The sequence below is a fragment of the Nansenia antarctica genome (assembly GCF_963989245.1).
Source record: "Nansenia antarctica genome assembly, chromosome: 10".
Classification (NCBI taxonomy): Eukaryota; Metazoa; Chordata; class Actinopteri; order Argentiniformes; family Microstomatidae; genus Nansenia; species Nansenia antarctica.
Genome location: NC_137680.1, coordinates 7,372,280 through 7,393,624, shown reverse-complemented (window position 1 = coordinate 7,393,624; position 21,345 = coordinate 7,372,280). Strand labels below are relative to the sequence as shown.

The 21,345-nt window shown below is 47.7% G+C and overlaps 2 protein-coding genes across 4 annotated transcripts in view; one reads left to right on the top strand and one right to left on the bottom strand.

Annotated features, from left to right (window-relative positions):
* Positions 1–500: 500 nt before the first annotated feature.
* On the bottom strand, positions 501–19,042 carry cgna (cingulin a; the record flags this gene model as incomplete). Of its 3 annotated transcripts, none has more annotated exons than XM_080539992.1 (21): positions 18,907–19,042; positions 12,270–13,239; positions 11,909–12,006; positions 11,106–11,175; positions 10,665–10,760; positions 9,645–9,766; positions 9,054–9,165; positions 8,677–8,889; positions 8,333–8,481; positions 7,258–7,378; positions 6,930–7,142; positions 6,423–6,644; positions 5,766–6,014; positions 4,937–5,107; positions 3,872–4,033; positions 3,481–3,570; positions 2,787–2,870; positions 1,968–2,086; positions 1,750–1,858; positions 1,334–1,497; positions 501–642 (listed from the first exon to the last, which is right to left on the bottom strand). In XM_080539992.1, the coding sequence occupies exons 2-21, from the start codon at positions 13,236–13,238 to the stop codon at positions 501–503; spliced, it is 3,675 nt and encodes a 1,224-aa protein (XP_080396118.1). In that variant the 5' UTR covers position 13,239; positions 18,907–19,042. The 3 variants fall into 3 exon arrangements, with proteins under 3 accessions (XP_080396118.1, XP_080396120.1, XP_080396119.1); XM_080539994.1 differs by having other exon boundaries at positions 11,909–11,979; XM_080539993.1 differs by lacking the exon at positions 18,907–19,042 and adding an exon at positions 14,214–14,335.
* A 1,859-nt stretch (positions 19,043–20,901) lies between these two features.
* Positions 20,902–21,345, top strand: part of she (Src homology 2 domain containing E) — a gene marked incomplete at its 5' end in the record, with an annotated part of 6,109 nt that continues 5,665 nt past the window's right edge. Inside the window, one exon of the mRNA XM_080540585.1 lies at positions 20,902–21,345. This exon is cut by the window's right edge and continues 21 nt beyond it. Within this exon, the coding sequence (XP_080396711.1) occupies positions 20,902–21,345 (444 nt within the window).

The following is a 21,345-nucleotide window of genomic DNA, read 5'->3' as shown; positions in this document are numbered from 1 at the left end:
GTACCCGTTTTCTCCACTCTTCCTCCTCCTCTTCTCTGTGCCCGTGACATTCCTCCTTCCCCCTCCTCTCTTTCCCTCCCTTTAATTAGCTAGACTTCTTTTTAATGTAGTATTCAGAATAGAGTAGTTAACCCCCCCCCCCCCTCCCGTTAAACACAGTGCCTAGTGTGCAGTATTAATGGACTCCCTCCCTAGCCAGAGTGGGTGGACAGAAGACTCCCAGTGTTGCATACATGTCTGTATGTCTGTCTCTGTGTGTAGTGCTTCAAATAACTCCTTCCAGAAATTCCATCCCTCTCCTTATCTCTGTAGTGCTTACCAAACCAATATCACTCCCACTACTACCCTACAATCCCCCCATCCCTCCCTCCCTCCATCCCCCTTTCAGAGGAGCTTAGAAAACCCCACTTTAGCCTCACTACTACCACTACACCCCCCGCCCCCCGCACCCTAGCAGGAGCTGGTCTGCAGGTTGCCCTCAACCCCCCGCCCCCCGCACCCTAGCAGGAGCTGGTCTGCAGGTTGCCCTCAGTGAGGATGGACGTGATGCTGGAAGGGTCGTACAGGCCTTCATCATCCTCATCCTCTGAGCTCAGGGCTGAGGAGTCCAGGGCTGGCCGCCGCGCCTGCTGGACCTTCCTCCTGAGACACAGCATCATCATCATCATCATCATCATCATCATCATCATTATCATCATCAGTAAAACAGAATACAGCTGGCCCATGATAGGCCATAAGCTTGTCTCAGCTGTGGACGTGTCGTTCCCTCTACTGGTCTCAGTCAGAGAGCTCCCTCTGCTGGTCAGAGAAGGGAATGGGCAGGTCTGACTGATGGGAATGAGTGCTGGATCTACTGTATGCAAGTGTGTGTGTGTGTGTGTGTGTGTGTGTGTGTGTGTGTGTGTGTGTGCGCGCACACGGGTGTATTTGTTTCCTTAGGTTGTTGCTTGTCACAGCGTTGTCGTTTTGGTTTAATTGGACAAGTCTTCCCTGCTAGTGAGTTTACTAAATTCAATTAGGCGATGTGTTTCAATCAGCGTGCTTCATGATGTATTTGTGTAATTGCATCTTCTCTGTAAAGGGCTTTGGGAGAGGCTCAGTGATCCACAGTGACATGCCTCAGTTGGATCATGCACGCACACGCACACGCACACGCACACGCACACGCACACGCACACACACACACACACACACACACACACACACCCACACACACACACAGAGACACACACACACACACACACACACACGCACACACACACACACACATACACACACACACATACACACACACACACACACACACACACACACACACACACACACAACCTACTTGAGCTCCGTCTCCAGTGCCGTGACCCTGGCTTGTAAGGCCTCCTTCTGTTCCACCTGTTCCTCCACCTCTCTCTGAGCCTTCCTCTTCAACCCCTCCATCCTCTCCACCTCCGTCTCTCCTTCATCCACCTGTCTCTTCAGAGCCTTCACACGCAAAGACAGCTGAAACAGAGAGAAGAATGTTAGTGTGTGTGTGTGTGTGTGTGTGTGTGTGTGTGTGTGTGTGTGTGTGTGTGTGTGTGTGTGCATGCGCTTGGGTATGAGGTAGTCAATTAAGAACTGTACTATGCCCACAGGAATAATGCATTATGGAATAATGTGATCTGAGTGTAGTAGTATTTCTTTGCATATTGTGATTAGTCTGTGTGTGTGTGTGTGTGTGTGTGTGTGTGTGTGTGTGTGTGTGTGCTGCACCTGGTCTCTCTGTTCTGTGTGTTGTTGCCTCTCATCATCTAGGGTGATGTTGAGCTCTTTCAGTTTCCTCTCTAGGCGACGCTGAGATGACAGCATAGTGTTCTTCTCCCTGTGTCACACAAGAGTCACCGTTAACACTAAAACATGACACAGTGCACCCATTCGGGCACAAAATTGGTGTGGTGCATTGTGGGACCTGTAGTGTAGTGCAGGTGTACCTCTCCTCGCCGTGTAAACGCTCCTCTAATTCCTGAACCTTGCTCTCCAGCTGAGACACGCCTGCTGAGGAGCGAGACTGACCCTCCATATCAGCCACGCGACTCCTCAACTCCTTCATCTGCAGAGAGAGGGAAGGGGGGGGGAGAGGGGAGAGAGGGAGGGGGGGGAGAGAGGAGAGAGGGAGGGGGGGGAGAGAGGGGGGGGGGGGGGTTAAATGCAATCAAGTCGGCAACCGAACAAATATTCAGACTTTTATTCAGAAAAATGTAAATCAACTTCAGTGTTGTTGAAAATCAATGACACACTCGCTAGTCGAGCCAAAACATTGCAATGCAATGGATTCGGTGAGTAATCCCCACTACTCATCCCCACTACTACCTAGTCAGTGGGGATGATAACGCAATTGCAATGTTTTGGCTTGACTAGCGAGTAGTGTGTCTTGGATTTTCAACAACGTTAATATGTCTTTACATTTAAAGAAAAGAATAAAAGTCGGAACATTTTGATCGGTTTGCCGACTGATTGCTGACGTGTTGCTGCTTTCATCGGTTGCTGTCACATATGGCCTTTTACACAGTTGAAAAAACTAACAAAACAGAATATAGCTCTCAATTATTCCTTCTGTGACTGAGAGATTGGATAGGGGCACACAGAGTTCCTGTACGGACAACAACCTTATTGATTTCCTCTGAGGACAAGATGGACTGAGAGTGATACTGATTCACTGAATCTATTATGACTAATGGACAAAGCAAACTATTGAGGACATATGTAAGAAATATAGCAGTATGTCACAGAGCCACACACAGATGACCTACGTGTCTCTCCAGGGCGTTCTTGTCCAGCTCCAGGTCCTGTTTGGAAGATCTCTCCTGCATGAGTTCAGAACGCAGCTGGTCTATCTACAGAAAGAGAGGGAGGGGGGTTAGACCAATGAGGAGGCAGAGGCTGGTAGACATAGACATAGACACACACACACACACATACACACACACACACACACACACACACACACACACACACACACATAGACACACACACCTCTTGTGTGTGGAGCTGAGAGAGTGGCCTAAAGAGATGACTTCATGTACATGGTGTACACGTGTGTGTGTGTGTGTGTGTGTGTGTGTGTGTGTGTGTGTGTGTGTGTGTGTGTGTGCGTGTGTGTGGGTAACCTAAATCTGTCCAATAGGAACAGACTTGTTGGTCTTGTTAAGGTAGCTTAAGGGCTGTTTTCAGGACTAAAATATGTTATGTGTCCTTCATCCCTAGTGCTATTCATTTGGCTGTACTGTTCTCTGTACTACCCCTGCACTTTATGCACACTCACACTTTTTGTATTTCCATTTCTCTGAACTAGCTCAGCGATTTGATTGTGTTGATGTTGTCCTTTTTGTATTTTGTCTGTGTGAACCCGTGACCCTTGAGTGTGTGTGTGTGTGTGTGTGTGTGTGTGTACCTGGTCTCTGTGTGTGCAAGTGTGTGTGTGTGTGTGTGTGTGTGTGTGTGTACCTGGTCTCTGCTCCTAGTGACCCGGTCCGTGAGGAGCTCCACACTTCCCTTCTCCTCCTCCAGCTCTAATTCCAAACGCTTCAGCTTCTCCTGATGAAGACACACAGAGAGAGAGAGTGAGTTCAATACGCAGTCTACACCCTAACCCCCCCCTTTTTAAATAAAAAGACTTGACTGTTTGAAACTTCCCTGATGTTATTAATGACATAAGGCAACGACTAGAAGAATACAGGTTGGAACCTGTGCGGAACAGAGAAGAGACATGCACTTCTGGTAGGGAGAAATAAAAGTTGCGGGCAGACTCTTGATTTTGCTTCTTTTGACCCTAATTACCGGGACGACAGAAGACACGAATGCACACCACAGGAACGTACGCGCACACATCCTTTACCTCCAGACTGCGTATCTCTCTGGCCTTGTCACTGAAGCTGTTCTTGCTGTTCTCCAGTTCTCCCTCTAGGTGGCGAAGCCGGTTGGTCAGCAGCTCTTTGTCCAGCTGAGAGTTATCCCTCTCCTCACACACTGTGAAGAGCTCCTTCTTCTGACGGGCCACCTAAAACACACACACACACACACACACACGTGTTACACTCCAACTTTGCACTCATACACACAGACTATTTTCGGTTAAACCGCGGGATTCAAAATGACATTGTTGTCTTTGACGGAGCTTCCGATTTCAAATGACGGAGCCCTATACTTTCTGGTGGCACAGTTGCAACACAATTAGGCTACTTCATAGTTTCACAAATATACGTGGAAAGGTACACTTAAGTAGGCTATACCGTACATGAATATACATAAATACATTAAACACTTAACATACCTAGCTCCGCTTATCGAGGGTGCAAGGAAGATCTATGACGAACGACATTTTGGAACAGCGTCTTAATTGAATGAACTGCTCTTTCTCACTAGCTTGGTTCTTCTTTCAACTGCTGCTCAAGGTACTTCAGTTTTCGCAGTGAACATACTCCAAGCTTTTCATAAAAAACACACGCCTCTTTCTCATTAAATCAACACGACTCATGACTCATGACTTTTGACATTGAAAAAGTTCTGTCATCACTTTCATAGCATCTTCAACCACACAGACAGTGGTGCTGGACAAACACTCTTGAGGCGTTGATTATATATCGCAATTTATGACGGTAGTTTTATGATGGTATTGAGGAAAACCGTTGCTATTTTTGAATACCGAGGTTTTCGGTTAAACCGAAAGAGACAAAGCTCACTCCTCTAAAGACACACACACACACACACACACACACACACACACACACACACACACCTCTTCCTCTAGCCTCCTCTAAAGACATCACACACACACACACACACACACACACACACACACACACCTCACTCCTCTAAAGACATCACACACACACACACACACACACACACACACACACACACACACACACACACACACACACACACACACACACACACACACCTCTTCCTCCAGCCTCCTCTGGGCGCTCTGGCTCCTCGCCAGCTCAGCCTGGGTGTCGTTGCCATGACGCTGCGCCTCCTGCGTCTCCCGGCGTGTCTTCTCCTTTTGCTCTTCCAGCTGAGCCCTGAGAGCCTGCAACTCTTCTCTGGAGGAGACGGTCAGTGACTCGTACTGAGAGAGACAGAGACAGAGAGAGAGAGAGAGAGAGAGAGAGACCGAGAGAGAGAGAGAGAGAGAGAGACCGAGAGAGAGAGAGAGAGAGAGAGACAGAGAGAGAGAGAGAGAGAGAGAGAGGGTATTAGCTCAGGTAACATTTTACATTTACATTTTTTGGCATTTAGCAGACGCCTTATTCCAAAGCGACTTACAATCAATACATTTGACTAAGCAAGTGAATCGTCAGTTCACCAGTCGCAGCAGGGAGAGTAATCCAGCTCAGGCCCGGGGCCATTGGCAGTCTCCGTGATAGAAGGAAAAAACAAAAAAACAAAAAATATATATTTCTTTCTTTTTTCTCTCATTTTTTTTACTATAGACACTGGAGAAACAGAGAAACAGTGGGGGGGCAGTAGACGTCTTAGGGGACACAGTAAAGGGGAAAAGCGAGTGTCTCAGGAGACGCAGTGCTGGGGGGTAGTAGGTGTCTCAGGAGGAGCAGTTAAGGTGTAACATCTGTGGTTTGGGCAGACTGCATGTCATTAGTGCTTTCTTCCATGGAGCAAGAGAGATATTTGAGAAATTTTAAGATTTGCCTTTTTCTTTACACAAAGAAAAGTTGAAAAATGAACTACTCCCTCCAGCCCATCCTTGTCCAACAACTCCCCCTCACCTCCTTGTTTATCTTCTCCAGGGCTCTCTCCTGCTGATGTTTCGTCTCCTCTAGCTGCGTGCTGGTCTGTGTGAGGAGGTCCTTCTCTCTCTCCCTCTCCTCCAGGCGCAGGCTGAGGTCGCGGTGCTCGTGCCCCAGCCGAGAGGCTCCTCTCTTGGCCTCGTCCAGATCAGACCTCAGCCCCCTCACCTCCGCCCGGAGGGCCAGCTCTGCCTCGGAGCTCTCAGACGTGCTGGTTTGTAGCTGGGCCTGGGGGACACACACATGGATATTACAACACCTCACCCACACAGCACCTAAATTCAGCATCACCTCTAACTAACACACAACTGTAGCTGAGCCTAGACAACCCATACACATACGCACTGGTAGAGAGAGAGAGAGTGTGTGTAACAGAGTCAGCAGGAGAGTGTGGAGGCAGCATTGTGTGTGTGTGTGTGTGTGTGTGTGTGTGTGTGTGTGTGTGTGTGTGTGGGGGTGTGGTGTGTGTGTGTGTGCATGCGTGCGTGTGCAACTGAGTGAGCAGGAGAGTGTGGAGGCAGCATTGTGTGTGTGTGTGTGTGTGCGTGCGTGTGTAACTGAGTGAGCAGGAGAGTGTGTAGGCAGCATTATGTGTGTGTGTGTGTGTGTGTGTGTGCGTGTGTCTCCCTTTCTCACCTCCAGGCGTGAGAGCTTCTCTCCGAGGCGCGTGTTAACCTCCTCCTGCTCCAGCTGTGAGTCTCTGAGAGCGTTCAGCTCAGCCTGCGATCGTCCCAGACGCTCCGTGCTGGCCTGCAGCTCCTCCTCGGCCAATGAGAGTTTGTCTTTCAGCTGGCCCGCCTCCCCCCGCACGCCACCGAGCTCCGCCTCCAGGCCGGAGATTACTGACGGGTCAGGGAGCTGAAGACACAAGAGTGTTCCGAGAAAAAGGGAGGGGAGGGGGTGGAAGAGGGCAAAGGAATGAAGACGCAAAAAAGAATTGGTGAAAAGACAGAAAAGAGAATCTTCAAGAATAGGTGGAAGACTTCTGACGTTCTGTTCAGCTTTTAATTTACAGTTTTTTTTAAAATTCTGACAGTTTAGGGCTTTTAATTGACTGATTTTGTTTTTCTAATGACCAGGAATAGCATTCAGTCATGAGTCAGTCCCTCTCTAGGATGGATTCTAGTCTCACTGAGAACTCACCTGCTTGTTTTTCTCCTGTGCCTTGGCCAGATCCTCTTTGGCTCTCTGCGATTGGACCCTCAGCCTGTCCATCTCGTACCTCAGCTCCGCCTCCTGCTCCTGGTTGGCCTTCTTTAAGGAAATGACCTCCATGAATTTCTTATCCTGCTCCGCCCTCTGCTTCTCCATCTCTGACTTGGCCTTCTGCAGGTCGGCACGGCAACCCTGCAGTTCCTAATAGAACAATCAATCCGTCAAATATGTTGTACTACTTACTTACTTATCAGCATTGCTGGTGTGTGTGTGTGTGTGTGTGTGTGTGTGTGTGTGTGTGTATGTGTGTGTGTACCTTGGTGAGTGTATTGGTGTGGTTGGGGTCTGGAATCTGCTGTTTCATGATGGCTATTCTCTCTTGATGCTCCTTCAAATCCTCCTCAAACTCCTCTTTCTCCAAGCGAGTCTGCAGCAGCCTGTGACACACACACGTCATGTTGACATCCACGTACAGTACCATCCAGCCTTACTAGATCTACTGATTCAAGCACAGACGAGGACGGCTCAAAAGCGTGGGTCGGTTTAGTTCAATCACTCAAAGCTACTGTTTAGCTACGATATACGTCCTGGACATCTTTAGACATTTTGGATCATACTAGGATATCGCTGTTTTTTAGTCCCGCAATCTGACATCGTGAAAAAAACATAAAGTCTAGAACTAAAACAAAGATCCAGAGACTGGGTGGGGGGCCATCCACACTGGGCATCATCACTAGGGCCAGGAGTTATTCCTGACCACCAAATGTTAAGATAAGAGCTCTATGGGTGCTAGGGAAAGCAGTGCAGGGTAAGTACACCGGTAGGGAGTCACAACAGTGTTGACAGTGGGATCGACTTACACACTACCGACACAGACATGTACACAGAAACAGACACCACAGTTCTAGGAGACAGGTGACAACACAACAGCGGTCAATAAGACTCGTGTCTCCCTCACTGTGGCTCAGGGCGGACGGGCGGGTCTCTGGCACAATGAGAGGGCGAGAGAGAGAGAGAGAGAGAGAGAGAGAGAGAGAGAGAGAGAGAGAGAGAGAGAGAGAGAGAGAGAGAGAGAGAGAGAGACAGTGACAGTGCAGAATGAGAGGAAAAAGAGAGTGATACTCATTAATGGTGCATGCACTTCGAAAGTGACCAGATTCCATTCTTTTTTTGGTCCTTAGCACCTTCCTCTTTGCTGTTCACAGATCTTAAGGGAACTGGATTGGTTTGGGAGAACTTGGTGACAGCTCTTCCAAAGCCTATCCAAGGCCTTTAGGATCTGTGAACACTGAGGGAGGGGGGGATGGGGGGTAGGACCAAGTGAGTGGTTAAAAAGTAGAGTGGGGCCATTCTAAGTTGTGTATGAGCATGTGGACGGAGTGTCCACTCACTCCTGTTTAGCGGCGCGGTGTTCATCCCTGGTGGATTGGAACTGCTCCCTCCAGTGGCCGCTCTCGTCTCTGCACTCCTCCAGCTGCTGCTGGAGAGAACGCACGGACGCGTTCACGCGCAGGCGCTCCGCCTCGATACCCGCCTGAGACTGTCAGAGAGAGAGAGAGAGAGAGAGAGAGACAGAGAGAGAGAGAGAGAGAGAGAGAGACAGAGAGACAGAGAGAGAGACAGAGGGAGAGAGAAGACCATCAGCGCAATCAGATTTCATCAACTCACCATAAAATCAGGTTTAACTGTGTGTGTGTGTGTGTGTGTGTGTGTGCGTGTGTGTGTGTGTGTGTACCTGGGAGACCTGCTCCATGCTGCTTCTCAGCCTCTCCATGTCGGTGCTGTATTGCTCTCGCAGGGTCTCGATCTCTCTGTCGTGCGTGGCCACCTCGTCCTTGAGCGCCCCCTTCAGGGCGGTGAGCTCCCTCTCTCTCAGGCGCAGGGACTCCTCCAGCCTCTGCTTCAGCATGGACAGTTCAGACAGGTCCGCTTGACAGGACACTAACTCCTAGAGAGAGACACCACAAAGGTTTAACACACACTCCCTCCCTCTTGCTCTGCCTCAGTGATAAAGACACTCTGTGTGTGTGTGTGTGTGTGTGTGTGTGTGTGTGTGTGTGTGTGTGTGTGTGTGTGTGTGTGTGTGTGTGTGTGTGTGTGTGTGTGTGGTACCGTCTTGTTGCTGTTCTCTCTCCTCAGCTCCTCCTGTAGTTCGGCCAGCTGATCCTCCATCTGTCTGACCCGGGCCTCGGCGTTCTCCCTCTCCATACGTAACTGAGTCAGTCTGAGAGGAAGGGAGGAGACGTTGACTTGGGGACACTCATGTTCTAACATGACTTGGGGACACACATGTTCTAACATGAAGGAAGCACTAAGGAAGCTCTAAGTGGAACTTAGAACGGTACATCTCTGTATGAGTGTGACATGTTGGCCCGGGTTCCACTTTCCCCCCATCTAACAGTCATCAGGGTCCTTACAGCCTTCACCTGTCTGGCTTGGTGCCCCACCTGTCCTGGTCTGACCCTGCCAACCCCATCCCTGCCATACACCACCCTGCTCTGTCACTCCCTTTCATGGGCCCCTGTAAACGTGTGTGTGTGTGTGTGTGTGTGTGTGTATGTGTGTGTCCGCTCTATTGCACAGGGGAGAGTAAAGATCATAGCACTGAAAGAGGAAAGAGGACATATTGTGGGTTAGGTTCTGTAGTGTGTGTTATGTAGTGTGTGTTATGTGTTCTGTAGTGTGTGTGAACTGTGTTCTCACTCAGTGTGGGTCTGGTGCAGTTCATTCTTGTTCCGGTCCAGTGTCTCCTGCAGCTGCAGGTTCTCATCCAGACAGGATTCCAGCTCAGCCTTCAGAGCAGGGTCAGACCTGCCACCAGAGGCCTACACACACACACACACACACACACACACACACACACACACACACACACACACACACACACACACAACAATGACAAAGGACAACAGCAACACACACACAAAAAAACACATTGGTGGATGAATGATGGAATGGAAGATGGAACTCCATATAGTACTAAGCCCTGCATGTGTGTGTATGTGTGTGTGTGTGTGTGTGTGTGTGTGTGAGTGTGTGTGTGTGTGTGTGTGTGTGTGTGTGTTCTTCTGAAATGTGTGGTCTGTAGAATGGACATGAGAGATTACGTTCTTAAGGGGTATTAAAGCTTAAGACCAACCCAACTCCCTTAAACCAACACATAATAACTAATTATCACAAGTTAGATTATAAGGTGTGTGTGTGTGTGTGTGTGTGTGTGTGTGTGTGTATGTGTGTGTGTTTGTCTGTCCCCCTCTGACCTAGCTAGCAGGCTTTACAATTTAATCTGTAGCCCACTTAAAGGGCTTTTTAGGGAACTTACTCAGATTACACCCTAATCAAACACAACAGGGCGGCAGCTCTTCCCAGTAAACACACACACACACACACACACACACACACACACACACACACACAAGAAGAGCCTTCAGAGCTTGTATTGTACACACCATCATACGACTCCTCCCTCGAGTCAGGCTCAGCTGGTGTGTGTGTGTGTGTGTGTGTGTGTGTGTGTGTGTGTGTGTGTGTGTGTGTTCTTGGAGCAATTCCACATCGTCATAGCCCAGTGTGAGAACTACTGTAAGTTGGCCCCTGGTGACCATCTCCTCTCTCTCAGGAGGAGCTCAGACAATTACATCTGTCTAAGTGGAGTAATAGTGATGTCGTTGTTGTGTGTGATTTGTGATTTCTGTCTCCATCTCCTGCTGCTGCGCCACTCACCCTCCTCTCCTCCTGCAAGGAGGCCTTGAGCTCAGTCATCCTCCTCTCCAGTACCTTCTTTTCTCTCCTCCACTCTTCACTGGAACTGTCACTGGGCTGAGAGAAAGAGAGAGAGAGAGAGAGAGAGAGGGGTGGGGGGGTGGGGGGGGATGTTTCATATTCCTTTATCCAAGAAGTAAAGACAACTCTTGGGGTAGTGGTGGTCTAGTGGATAGTGAGTTGGACTTGTGATCGGAAGGTTGTGAGTTCAAATCCCGCCTGAAACCACACCACCACTACTAGTGTGCCCTTGAGTAAGGCACTTAGCCCTCAGTTACTCCGGGGGGGAATGTCCCTGTAATTCGTAATTGTAAGTCGCTTTGGATTAAAAGCGTCTGCTAAATGGCAAAATTAATTAAATTAACTCTCAAGCTTTAACTGGAGGAATTGGTGTTTTCATACCTTGAGTCCCTGAATCCTCTGGTAGACGAGCCTGACTTTGTGCTTGATGGCTGCGTCACTCTCACTGGTTCTGAGGGAGAGGAATCAGAAGGTGAAACGTTAAAGAGAAAGATGTTACATCACGTTAAAGTGACCAAAAACGTTCTAGAGGTCACCCGTGGGTCCAGATCGAGCATCAGCCTGCCTTCCCCCAAACTCTCAAAATGTACTGTGCGGGTTGACATGGAGCAGTTTGATATAACGTATCTGTTGCAATGTACCCGTTTTTTTCTTTTCTTTCTTTTACATTTTCTAAAATTCATTTGTGTATGTAGATATAACATGTGTATACAGTACCAGTCAAACGTTTGGAAGCCCTAACCCTAACCCCATTCAATTGAATGGGAAAGTGTGTCCAAACTTTTGACTGGTACTGTATAGGTAGGTATGTATGTGCGCAGTTATATTATTACCTCACCATCGCAGAAACGGGAGTTAAACCACTTTGTTTGTTTTGAAGCATTTCAATATTCTTTGCTCACTGATATGTATCATATCATGTATCATATATACATTCGTAGCATGCTGGTGATCTGTAAGTCTGCATATCTCTATCCTTATTTTGTTTTTGTGTGTGTGTGTGTGTATATATATATATATAAAACAAATCTTCATATTTTTTGAAGATTTGTTTTATCATTTTCATAAAAACAATAAACATATTGTTGAAAAATAGAAAAAATGTACTGTGCATCCACGAGCTGGCTGGAGTTGTACAAACGAGCTTGGCTGACGTTTGGACCAGGGAAAGAGAAGACATGTACCCCTCTCTCAGGATGCTGTAGATGGTCTGGAGGATCTGCTCCTCTTCACTGGTCACCTCTGAACTCTGACCCTGGTCCAGCAAAAGGTCAGGGGTCACCTTCAGACAGTCAGACACCGAGGTCAGTCAGTAAGTCACACATGCACTCATAGAGTGACTGAGGCATCCAAGTCTCTCACTCTCACGCGCGCACGCACACTCGCACACTCGCACACACACACACACACACACACACACACACACACACACACACACACACACAGACACACACACACACACACACACACGCACACACACACAAAACATAAAAGACACTACAAAGCTTTACAGTCACCTTCATCCTCTCCCCTCCCATCTCTTACCCGCGTGTCTGTCCGATTGGCTGACGGAGTCTCCTTGGCAACAAACCTCCCTGGCGAAGCCCACTGATTGGCTGGGGGGACCGTAACCTTGGCAGTGGACCCCAGGCTGCTGTGAGTGGAGGACGGGGCTGAGGAGTAAGGGTTGGGGGTGAGGGAGGGTGTAGCATCTCTGGGGTCCTCAGAGTCAGGAGAGCGCCCCCTCTGTTGTCCTCCAGTGTTACTGCCGTCGAACCGGTTGATCAGTCTGTTGACAGGGGTCTGAGGTGGGGGCGGGGGCGGGGCCGAGGGGGGCTGTTCTATGTGGGGTTCAAGGAAGGACTGACTCCCCCTTGATCTCACCTCTTCCCTCCCCAGTGACCCATTGAGCCCAGCTTGATGTGACCCCCCCCAAACATTCCTCTCCACGCTCCCATCCCTCACTCCCCCAGTCTGGTCCCTCTCTACCTCCCTCTCCCCCCTTACCCCGATCCCTCCATCCAGGTTACCATAGCTACCAGACCTACCATCCCCTGGCGGCCTACGAAGCTGAAACCCCTCCCCCTCCCCCTCTCGCTCTGTCCCTCCCCCTCCTCCCCCCCCCTCTGGCTCCAGCAGTGACCCGTGGGACTGTGCCCGGCGTAGCCGCCCTGCCTGACCCCCGCCTCCCCCTGAACTGTCTCCCCCCTGTCCTCCCCCCCCCTCCTCTCTCTCCCTCCGTCGGGGCAGACTACCGTAACTCGGAGGGTAGTGGGTCCTGAGCTGCACCCCGTATGAGTCGCCCTTCTCCCCCCCGTCCTTCAGCACCACGTAGGGCTGCCCGTGGATGCCCTGCACCCTCACTGCCACCCCGTACTTGGCGTACGGGGGTTTGGGTTTGGACTGGACTGCGCTGGGGCGCCCCCCTCCGGAGTCATGGAGGTCGTTGATGAAGCGGATCTGGACCCCGTGGTCCAGGGGGGGGGGTTTATGGCCCGAGGACGGAGTACTCATACTAGGAGGGGGGGAGAGAGAGAGAGAGACAGAGAGAGAGAGAGAGAGAGAGGGGGGGGGGAGCGAGGGGAAGGAGAAGGAGAAAGAGAGAGGGGAAAGGGTGTTTATCAAGTGTGCAACAATCATCATCAACATATTTTTCAATCTAATACTTCAAACGCAGGGAGAATGTTTTCTGTATTGGTGAGATTGTCCTTGGTCTCATGCTTCAGCGGTAAGAGGTTGTTTATCTCAAAAAGCAGAGGTATGTTGGTTGCCCTCCAGAGAATGTGTGTGTGTATGTGTGGGAGAGAGGGAGAGAGAGAGAGAGAGAGAGAGAGAGAGAGAGAGAGAGAGAAAGAGAGAGAGAGAGAGAGAGAGAGAGAGAGAGAGAAGAGAGAGAGAGAGAGAGAGAGAGAGAAGAGAATGAAGATGTGTACTTGTGTCACAGACTGATCTGAGTCGGTAGGACAGAGGCCTAAGGCTTTATGTCACTCAGGATTAGAATGTCTGTTACAGAAGTTCTGGTTCAAATACTACAGAATCCCTGCAAAACACAGCTCCAAACACACTCTCACTCTCCCGGGGGGCCAGCTGTAGGGGTTGTGTGCTTCTAAGTCAATCCTAACCTCCCTTTTCTAGCCTCACCATGGGTGTCTAAAGGCTACAAAACTAGGCCTTTACACTCCAGAGCCAGACCGCAGAAAGAGACACACATGCCTTGGTAGGTACGCTGAACAACACACACACACACACACACACGCACACACACACACGGCTCTCGGATTCTTTGGCTGTGACTTTCAGCTACTTTCGACTGGACTTTGTCCTGTGTAAGCTTCATCAGTCATTAACCTAGACCTGCCCACGCATGCATGCTGGAGCGAACGCACATGCACACGCGCACGCGCACACACACGCACACACACACACACACACACACACACACACACACACACACACACACACACACACACTTTCACCTCTCTGACTCACCTCTTTCAAAATCAGTGAACAAATTTACAGTATCACCTGTCCTGCCATTGAACCCTCCTCCACCAGCTTGCTTCCTATGTGCTTTTGGGTTTCCTCTTTCCCAAACACAGTATCGTCATCAGTATCTCCCTGCCTGATGATGATGATAACAACAGTAACAAGAGTTTAAACTACACTCTCCGAGCCCCCCCCAGAGCCCCCCTGGCCCTCTCTGGCCCCCCCTGGCCCTCTCCGGCCCCCCTGGCCCTCCCTGGCCCTCTCCAGCTGGGCGTCCAGGCCAGTGACCTGTGCCACGTCAGCTCTCATCACCAGGTCATTACACTGCATGGCTCATTACCACGGCAACTTTACAGTTATTACCAACCAACTGCAACACAAATTACTGACCCAATTAATGGTTCCTCTTCACTACACTTAGCCTACCCCCCCCCCCCCCCCCTCTCTCTCTTTCTGTCACACCACACCTACAGAGAGAGAGAGAGAGAGAGAGAGAGAGAGAGAGAGAGAGAGAGAGAGAGAGAGAGAGAGAGAGAGAGGGAGAACAAAGTTTCTCCTCTCTTATCAGTGTGTGCCCTGGTGATAAAGACAAAGTCAGGTTTTTGTTTCATTGGACAGAGCGCCCTGCCCCCCACACCCTCACATGCAATGTAGGTCTCTCTCTCTCTCAGGCTCTCCCTCTCGTCAGTGAAGACCTTGGGTGCAGTCCAATGAGACCTGTTATAAATCAAGCCTGTCCACTCACAGTAACACGGCACGAGAGGCTTTAGAAGAGGGAGAGTTAAGTTACAGTTATATCTTGACCGGAGGCAGAAGAGACACAGCAAGGCGCGAGCCAACCCACCTCTCCTCATGTCAGAACACTACAGCTGTATGAAAATGATCAGTGACCGTACAGATATCAATACTGTACTGTTGTTCATCATCACTTGGTTCTCCTTGAAATATGTACTCTCTTTATAGAGATGAATGCAGATGCCTATCCTATATGTCTGTCCCTGTCTAAAGTTAATTGAAACGAGCACAGGTGTGTGTGTGTGTGCGTGTGTGTGTGTGTGTGTGTGTGTGTGTCTGTGTGTGTGTGTGTGTGTGTGTGCTAACAGCTATCCTCAAGTGAGCCATTGAGGAAGCACCCTGTCACAGTGCATATTTACTGCAACGTGCGTGGGATGCATACAAACACTGAGACACACAAGCACACTGACACACACAGACACACAGAGACACACAGACACACACACCACCACGTATGCCCAAGTGGCTGAGGGGTGACAAAGACATTTCTCAGACAGAGGTTAACGACTTCGTCCACCCCTCTCTGTGTCATTGAGGAAGTGCCACTGCCAGCACTCCGCAGTCCAGTTCAGCTCCAAACGGGGAGTAGGGACACTGGGACATGGGGAGGGGGGGGGGGAAGGGGCTAGCGGGGGTGAAGGGGAACCCATCCTATTGTCCAAATGATGTGGAGCAGAAAATTAGGGGAGCAATTCTGAGAATGCAAAACCCTGGCCCTCTTTCTCATTCCATCTGTCTGTCTCTGTCTGTCTGTCTGTCTGTCTGTCTGTCTGTGTCTGTCTCTTATATCACTGTTTTGTCCCTTTGTTCTTTTAGCCTGTCTTTTACCCAGTCATCCACCGCTTCCTACTAAGTGTGTGAGACAGCAGAGGGCGTTAGCATAAGAACTGCCTCTTCAACTGATGTCAGAGCTATTCATGACCCGCCTGTCAACACTGGCATGACTGGATCACAACCTCACGTTCGTGACGTTTGTGTAAAGCCTGAACTAGGCCTAAAGTACGCACACAAAGTTGTCAGACTTGTTCTTGGATTCAGATTTGATGCCCATCCACGCTTGAGTGGAGTACACAGTAGGCCTTTACTAGAGTAGAGTGCAGTCTGCCTAATTAAAAGGTTGGGGAACGGGAAATACACACACACCCCTGCATAACATTTTACACACAGGTTGACTGTCCCCACTCCAGGGCACATGCAGGTATGCCCCCCCACCCATAACCTCAAGCCTGGAGCAGAAACTGTGACCAGGTGAAGGAGTCCTCTTGACTCTAGAGTCCTTACCCTACTCGGTTTATCCGTATTTTCTCCTGACCCTCTAGCTCAGAGCTCTGCTCTCAAATTGAATGTCTCCTTTAGTAAATTGAATTGAGGCCTCCTCCATCTCTCTGGGGTGGAGTGTGGAATATAATTAGGGAGAGAGAGTAACACAGAGAGGTGTGTGGAGAGAGACTGCTGCTGCAGTGTAGCTGTAGGGTCTTGAATGCCATCAGTTGCAAAGTGAGAGAGCCTGACAAAGGCTTGACTGTCTATAATCTATCTTCTTCTTCTATCAGAGCTAGGTTACTCCTCTTAGAATAGGCTTCTGATTCTGAAAAAACGCTAAATAAAGAAGTTTATAGCTTAGGCGTACTACTTCTACTACTACTGTAGGCCTATATTTTAAGCTGTTGATTGAAAATGTGCTTTCATTTCTATCTTTTCTTTGTGTTGAATAGACATTCATGCCTTCATTCATCCTTTCTGCCTCTCCATTACAGTCTTGACTTACGCCAGACCCTTTCCCTCTCTCCGTCTCTCTCAAAACGTGCCAATGCTCTTCTTTCACACACAAACAAACAGCCATTTCTTGTTCTCTCCAATTCTAATGGAGCTCATTGGCATAACAAAGAGGGACTTCAGTGTTGCCAAATAGTACACAAACAGCACCATATAGAAGCACATAATACACCCCTCCAGTCACCCACATTCCACAAGTTGTTGCTCAGTAAACACTCCAAGAACGTGCCTGCACACACATACACAGTACACACACACACTTGTGATATCATACCTGCGCGCGCACACGCACACACACACACACACACACACACACACACACACACACACACACACACACACACAGTCTCTAAACAGCATCACATCTGTAATAATAATAATAATAATAATAATAATAATAATAATAACCACCTTTATTTGTATAGCACTTTTCCTGCAAAAGTTGCAGCTCAAAGTGCTTTAATCATTAGGCCTATATAACCATCATTTCATTATGTATCATTTAAAGGCAATATTAAACGGTTGGGTTTTTAGTCTTGATTAAAACAACCCTATCAATCAGGAAACAGTAAAGACGTGCCCGTGGGCTTTAGCCTTCTCCTATCCTCCTCACTCTTATCTGGCATCATGATCATACTGGACATCCATCCTCACAACAGAACCCAGGTTTGGGGGGTTATGTATGTCCAGCTTTGAAAGGTTCAATGCTTCTCATGATGATTCATATCATAGGCTATCTAGGAGAACACCTATCTTTACTTCAGGCATTATGTCATTATGTCAACAACACCCATGGCCTTGGTCACCCAGACGTTGATGAATGAAAGTCAGTCACAATCTCAAGCTAACTGCTCTGTATTGTATTGGTCATAACAGTTAAATGAGTAATCTGTATCAAGTGAAACTTGGGAGAGCAGCAGTCAAGTCGAGCTCTGGTTTAGCTACAAAGTCTTAACATTAGATTAGAGAGAGAGAGAGAGAGAGAGAGAGAGAGAGAGAGAGAGAGAGAGAGAGAGAGAGAGAGAGAGAGAGAGAGAGAGAGAGCATCAACAGGGTATATACAGGAATCTTGAGGTTCATTTCAATACCTTTCTAAGACTTTTTAAAGACCTTGTCAATATTTTTCCAGACCTCACCTCAGCCACTTGGAGCTGTAATCGTTGACACCAGTGACACCTTTAACTTAACAGTTTTAGTTTTAATAGACTAGACCACTATCATACAACACAATTTTCAGGTTCATCTTTGTTTTTTTAATAAAACTAATAAATTCACTAAACTTTTACTAAAAGTTTTTAGGACTCAAACTCTTTGGGCAGAGTTTAATTCAGAAAAATACCAACAGAATTCAAGACCTCATAAAATCGTGATAAGACTTTTTAATACTTATTAAGGGTCTTGATTTTCCCCAAATTGATTTATCAACTTTTAATACTTTTCAAGACACCGCGGATACCATGATCTACACGCCAAGGGAGAGATATCCAGTAATGTAATTTTAATTAATTTTAATTGTTGTAATTTTTTATAACCTCAGTCTCTTAGGTCAGTCTAATTGCTGGACTGGAATGTAGTTCCATGACATGGTACAGTACAGTAGCCTAACCTTTGATTTGATCATCAATGAGTTAAACCACAAGCAGAAAGAAAAGTACTAAAAAGAAAAGTACTGTTTTTGTCATATCGGGGAACATTTTATTTATTATTTTCACGATTTACGATTTATGATTGATGAAAGCTCTCTAGCAACAGACCTGCGTAAACAAGACTGGTTAGTGTGGGTTTGAACATCAGGGATTAGTTTAGTATGACCCCCCAACGTATAATAGCAGTCCTGGCTATCATTATTAATGTGACGTTCATGCTGTAGGTTCCAACCTTATAAATTCACATTAAACCAACAACATTCCGCTATCTCCGGCTAGCAGAATAACTACTGTATCCATTTAAAAGCAATAAGTGAACGAGAAGCACACAATAATCTGTTATAAATGTGTAAATAGCGCTTCAAGCTAGCTTGTCTGGACAGATAGCTGTCTGTCTGTCTGTCTGTCTGGCTGGCTTGGTAAGGCGCTAAACTAGAAAACTAAATCAACATTACATTAGCTAAAAAAACCATAGCTACCTGTTCTGTTCTTGCGTCAAAATTAGTCAAAATTCCTCAATTTCCTTTTGACACCGGAATAATTCTTCTTTGTTTTAATGGGTGTTGGTTGTTCAAATGTGTATCAATCCCGTCGGGAAACATTTATGAAGAGACATCAAACTGAGACAGACAGAGAAGTTCGTTATGCGACGAACAACCTGTTACCTTTTGTGAGAGATGCGGTCTGACCCGCCCACTCCCGCTAGGGGGAATCATGTGATTGGTGGAGCACATAGCCGTAGGCGGTGCCCTAAGACGTCGCCGACGTTGATTATTGGTGAAGATGTTCTGTCAATCTGTGATACATTGACACAGGGGAGGGTCTCTGACATATCAATCAAATCCACGACTCTTATTCATGAATGAATGAATAGCCCCGCATCCCCTTGGCTTTGCTAGCTCATACAGTAATTGTACTACACATTTGTAGCCTACACAGATTTTTGGACATTTGCACTACAGAGACAAGTCATGCCTTTACTATGAAGGTTAAATATCAGATGCATCTATTAGTAATCATCTTCTAGTCCTGTGCTTAGGCAATGGTACACTTTAAATGAATGTGCAATACTATGTGCAATATGACAACCCTCGTGCACATAAGGTTCAGAGATAGGAAATGTTAGGATATTTATATAGCATAGCATAGAGTACAGCACAGTGTTTTATTTGTATAGTATAGTATAGTGAATAGTGTATATAGCCTTTATTTATGTAAACCAGCTCTTTTCCCTTCTTGTTTTTAGTATTTTTTTCCTAGCACCAGGGGAGCCCCCCCTCCCAAGTTGTATGGTACCTGTACTATTATTAATGACAATAAAGACCATTCATTCATTAGGCTTCTACAGAGCTCTATATATTTCTAACTGTTCAAAAACATTGACGGGGGTTCAAATCTGTATGTTCTCCAAATCGCCTGTAGGGGTCGCTAACTACCCATCAATTATGATTCTATCAGCACAGACGACAATAGTACATTTGGCTATGTGATGAAGTTGGGATAGGCCTACGTACTTTTACCGTTCTTCGGAATGCTTCATTCAGCTTTTTAGTACCTAAAACCGCATGTCAATTAATGTGATTTTTTCTGTCAAGGAACAGAGGCAGGCTAGACCTATAGGCCTTCTAGGCTATCATGTGGGCAAGAAAAATATGGACTAATTCATGATTCAACTCAATAATAACATAGGGCTATTGCAGGAGGAAAAGTTCCCAAATGTTGTCATCCTTTCTACACAAGCCACGGCTTCAGCCTACACCTTTTTGGTCCTGGTGTTATGAATTGTGACTGTGTACATTTTTTAAAAATATCTGTATTGTGAATTGCATAGGGGACCAAAAATAAACATTCTCAATCAATCAAACATTGATGCTGTATAGGCCTTAGCTACTTTCAAGATTTTCATACAACCCTATGACCCATATCCTGGCAATTATTTGACCATTCTATTGTAGTTCACCACACCCACCTCAGTCCACCACAACCCCTCCCCAACCCTCCCCACCTCTACGCGCACAACACATCCAGACCACTTCTCTCCTTCAGTCAGCTTTGGTTAAGTCGCAAACGTATCGAATCTCCGGGAATGGGATCTTCAGTGAATGCAAAGAAAAACTTTCAGTTCTTCAGATTTTACGCTCTTCAACGACTACTCTTCAAACTGAGGGGATAGCTGAGTCAAGTAGAGAGAGATATACATCCTTTAAAGCCTTGGCGATCCCAATAAGGTGAGGTGAAACGCGCCTTTTACGCACGGCGTAAAGACGCACAAGGGGAGCTCCGTCCCAGATGGGTTGAAGTTTGGTGTTTGGATTTTGTCTGTGTCAAAACCGAACCAAACATATATGGAGTTAGAAATATCTGATTAAAAGGGTAATTGTTTGTCCTGGTTTGCCTTATCTAAAGAGGGAACGTGAAGCGCGCCGTGTCAAAGGAAAGGTTTCTAAACTCGAAAACCAGAATAGAGTGCAGTCATGGCAAAATGGTTCAGAGATTTCCCCATCAATCTGAAGAACGGGGCTGAAAGGGTCCGTTCAGCCTCTGAATCTGGCCCGCCGACCCGACCTAAACCCGGGGTGACACGGGACAGTCTCAGGGGGAACCAGCGTAAGGAGGGTGGTGGAGCCGGGGTGGGCACCTTATTGGTCGGGAGAAATCGAAAGAATTCGGCCATCGAACTGGGTCGAAATGGCACAGGCACTGGCGGAACATCGGACGCCAGAATCTGGGATTTCATACACGGGAGGAATCGCAAGACCTCTAAGACCGGGGGACCAGATGAGCCCAGGACCCTCAGGACGTCCAGTTTGGCGCACGCGTACATCAGCAGGATGATCAAGGTGGACAAGCACGACAACAGCCCCAAACTCAACGGGACAGGGGAACAGAAGGTACCCGACAACGAGAGGGGCAGGACG